The 3,879-nt window shown below is 49.7% G+C and overlaps 1 protein-coding gene across 1 annotated transcript; it reads left to right on the forward strand.

Moving 5' to 3' along the window:
- The first annotated feature begins 207 nt into the window (after nucleotides 1–207).
- LOC136473793 (protein ADP-ribosyltransferase PARP3-like) lies at nucleotides 208–2,539 on the forward strand. The gene is made up of 4 exons (XM_066471428.1): nucleotides 208–525; nucleotides 1,216–1,565; nucleotides 1,996–2,191; nucleotides 2,298–2,539. The coding sequence occupies exons 1-4, from the start codon at nucleotides 523–525 to the stop codon at nucleotides 2,382–2,384; spliced, it is 636 nt and encodes a 211-aa protein (XP_066327525.1). The 5' UTR covers nucleotides 208–522; the 3' UTR covers nucleotides 2,385–2,539.
- The last annotated feature ends 1,340 nt before the right edge of the window (nucleotides 2,540–3,879 follow it).

A 3,879-nucleotide genomic window follows, 5' to 3' on the forward strand; every position in this document is an offset into this window, starting at 1 on the left:
TCATACCTTGTGGATCCACCCCTAGGCCCGGGCACGACCTGCTGGCCAGCCTGGACCTGTATATCACCGAACCGAGCCGTGTTTGTGTCGGGCCAAAAGTGCGGGCTTTGTGCTGGTCCGTCGTGCGGGCTTTGTGCTGGTCCGTCGTGCCGTGACCTACATGAGCATTTATATACGCACTCGAGACTGCTGGTGCCGCCACTCCTTCCGAGTTCCCACCGCTCCACCGCTTCCCCTCGGCGCCCTCCCACACGGCAAGGCGGCCACATGCCCCCGCTTCGTGTCCTCCCTCCCGGCTCACGGAGCCCGAAGCGCTCTGCATTTGAGCAGGGGCGGCAGGCGACGTGTCGCGGAGGCAGGCGGGCATGGCAGAGCTCAGCCGCGGCGACACCCAGACGCCCTCTTGCCTTTACCATCCGCCTCCAATCCCCACCACCCGGTCCCTTCCTATTTATCCCCAGCGACAGAGGACCGTCAAGACTCTGATGCTTCTTGCTGACGGTTTCTTCTCGTCCGGTCGCCATGGTCAGCTCTGTTGCCCTGCTCGTCCTGGGCTACGAACATTGCTCTCATCTAGTTACATGTTCGGTCGCTCCCTCCTGTTTTGGTCATTTTTTGTTTTCTTGGGTTGAAATAGGTCTTTTGCACAATAAGTTAGATTGGATGTTCAGCATGGTTCGCCAATCGATGACAAGTTAATGTGCCTTATTTGACTGAGGTCAATAGCATGGTTCGCCAATCGATGACAAGTGTACACCTCACTGTTTCATTTGTTCAGCATCCGCTGACCTGAAATGCCCTTAGTTGTAACTGTACCTAGGTTTATCTCACCAATCATGTGTAGTTCCAATTCTTTAACTTGTACAGAAAAAAATACTTGAATGAAACGAATGGCTTGGTAACTGTTCATTGTCTATCTGTGTAAATTTTGCTACTTTTTGCTTATTAGAAGATTATAGAGATGTGCCCATCATGCTAGAACTGCCCTCGTATATTTCCACTTCAGAGTGGGAAGTTTCCGTCTAAAGCATCTATCTCGAATAGACCAGCTACGAATCTTCTTATTGTTTCATGAAAGATCCTTGTGATACATACCCGAAATCTAACGTTTTAGTTCTTCTGTTATGTTTAGCTGTGGCATTTTCTTTCTACCCATTCTGTCATGTAGTTTCTGAATATTCTTGTCTGACAAAAGTCTGAACTCTGTTCTTGGAGGTGCACGAGACGAGATCACGGGTGCATGCAGCTGCCCAGGAAGAAGGCAAGCTCGCCTCAAAAAAGCAGAAATCAGAGAATGAAGACCAGGAAAGGGGCCAGCATGTGCCCTCCAAGAACAAAAAGTCTGCCGACAATAAAGGGCAAGACGGGGAGGCAGAGGCACCAACGAAGAGCAACAAGCTCAAAGCTGATGAATCTGAGCCCAATGGGAGAGAAGCTGCTGCAAGAGACTTTGCAGAGTTTTGCAAGGCCATAGGAGAACACCTCTCCCTGGAGGACATGCGCAAGATCCTTGAAGCCAATGAGCAAGATGCTTCTGGATCGGAGGATGCAATCGTTCCAAGATGGTACTGAACTTCTGCTGAAACTGGAGTTCTTTATTTGCAACTAGAACCTCCTCGTTCACATGCTAAGGGGGTGTTTGGTTGCTACAGGAAAATTTTTGTCCCTGTCCCATCGGATGTTTGACATATGCATAAAGTATTAAATATAGATGAAAAAAAATAACTAATTGCACAGATTGTGACTAATTTGCGAGACGAATTTTTTAAGCCTAATTAGTCCATGATTTGACAATGTGGTGCTACAGTAAATATGTGCTAATGGCGGATTAATTAGGCTTAATAATTTTGTCTCGTAAATTAGTCTCCATCTGTGTAATTAGTTTTATAATTAACTCCTAAATAGCATCCGAACGTTCGATGTGACATGAACTAAAATTTAGTCCAGGAAACCAAACACCCTCTCAATGTCTCACCATTTTCTCCATGTCTGCAGTGAGGATATGATGTTCTATGGGCCTCTCGAGAAGTGCCCAGTATGTGGTGGTCAGCTTGAATTTAAGGGGTGGAAATACAAGTGCACTGGCAACTACAGCGAGTGGGCACGCTGTACTTTCAGTACTAACGACCCTTCAAGGAAAAGTGGTCCTATAAAAGTTCCTGATGACATAAAAGATGATTTTATCCGCAAGGTAATGAGATTGCAGTTTGTATAGTATAAGTACTGAGCACTGCATTGAGCATGGTTTAGTTAATAAATGCTCATATACTATCTGCATTTTGTTTATTGTTTTGCAGTGGCTGAAGCAACATTGTAGGGTATTAACCCCTATACCTTTATGGCTAAGCTTAGGTCGACCCGGATCGGTGAGTTCGGTCCACTAAAAGACGACGTGCGGCCCGGCTAACCTGATAGGGTCCCACGCAAGGAGTCAAGGTGGATTTGACGATCAATTAAGATCCTGGTCGGTTAGAATAGGAATCCTTATCCGGCCACATATGGCAATTGTAACTGGCTAGGATTAGTTTCCAGATCTGTAACCCTGCCTCCCGGACTATATAAGGCGGGCAGGGGACCCCTCTAAAAAACATCTCTCATTGACATACAGCAATACAAATCAGACGTAGGACGTAGGTATTACGTCTTCTTGGCGGCCGAACCTGGATAAAACCTCGTGTTTGTCTTACGTCACCGTCTTGTTTGTGGCTTGTGCATCTGTCTGCCGACAATCTACTACCTTGGGCATACCTCTAGGTAGACTGTCGACCATATTTCGTCGATAGTGGCGCGCCAGGTAGGGGGTGTGCGTACTGCTCTCCAAGCAAACAAGATGGTCATCATCTTCGGCTCCATGGCTACGCCGAACGGCCTCACGTTCACCGTTGGCCAGATCACCTGGACCACCGGCTCCAACGGCTTCATCGCCATGACTCCGGAGGAGGCGTGGATTCAGTCTGCGCCGACCACTGCTTCACCTGCATCGGCTATGGCTCCGACCACGACGAATACGGCTCCGACCACGATGGATCTGGCTTCGACCACGGTACATCTGGCCCCGACCACGCCTGCATCACCTTCAGCCACGCCGACAACTCGTCATCCGCTTCCCCGCTATAAAGGGAAGCGGATCGACAACACCGACCTGCTCGACTCCATTGATCGGGTCGGCACCAAACTGGTAAGTATGATTCAAAGTCAACCTAATGAGCAGGTAACCACTCCCCACAACAGATCTACCCGACCAGCTCGGACCAGTCGTCCTGTACGACTTGGTACAGATCTCGTGGTCACATCTACTCCTGAAGGGCGCTCTGCTCGTCGCCGGTCAGCCTTCGCGACGGGTCTCCGGCTCTCCGAGTACGAAGCCTCGACGGAGAACCACCAGGTCCAGCCCTACGACCTACCAAACGCTGCCTCCAGCTACGCCTACAACCTACAACGTCGCTTGGATCTATGTTTTATGCACCGACCTCGGCCGAAGCCGCGCGACTTCGTCAACATGATTCGGATTGAAGATTATCAAGAAGGGTCCGTCCACACAGTCCAAGAGGGCGACTCCAGCTCCTCGTCTGGCACCGCATCTAATGCATCTGTCCACACCGAGCTTCAGCATCACAAAGATGAAGGCGTCAAGTACGACCTGGATATCCCAGATCACGCCCCTGGGTTCTCACAATTCCCGTCTTTCCCGCCAAGACGAGGGGATTTGATCCATGTTGTCAGCAATGACGAACCGCCAACAGTTGGCGAAACAAAACAAGAAAGGACTGCACGTGAAGCACGCAATATTGACCGGTTTAATCGTCGACAAATCGAAGCCAAAGCAGACCAGGAGGCACGACGCATAAGGGTCCAGCCACGTGACCTCAACGATGCTTT

This window comes from Miscanthus floridulus, chromosome 8 (assembly GCF_019320115.1).
Source record: "Miscanthus floridulus cultivar M001 chromosome 8, ASM1932011v1, whole genome shotgun sequence".
NCBI classification, from domain to species: domain Eukaryota; kingdom Viridiplantae; phylum Streptophyta; class Magnoliopsida; order Poales; family Poaceae; genus Miscanthus; species Miscanthus floridulus.

What these genes read in the sequence shown, in the direction of transcription:
- LOC136473793 (XM_066471428.1), top strand. An exon ending in GATGCAATCGTTCCAAGATG is followed by an intron (nt 1,566 to 1,995) that starts GTACTGAACTTC and finishes CCATGTCTGCAG; the next exon opens with TGAGGATATGATGTTCTATG. An exon ending in AAGATGATTTTATCCGCAAG is followed by an intron (nt 2,192 to 2,297) that starts GTAATGAGATTG and finishes ATTGTTTTGCAG; the next exon opens with TGGCTGAAGCAACATTGTAG.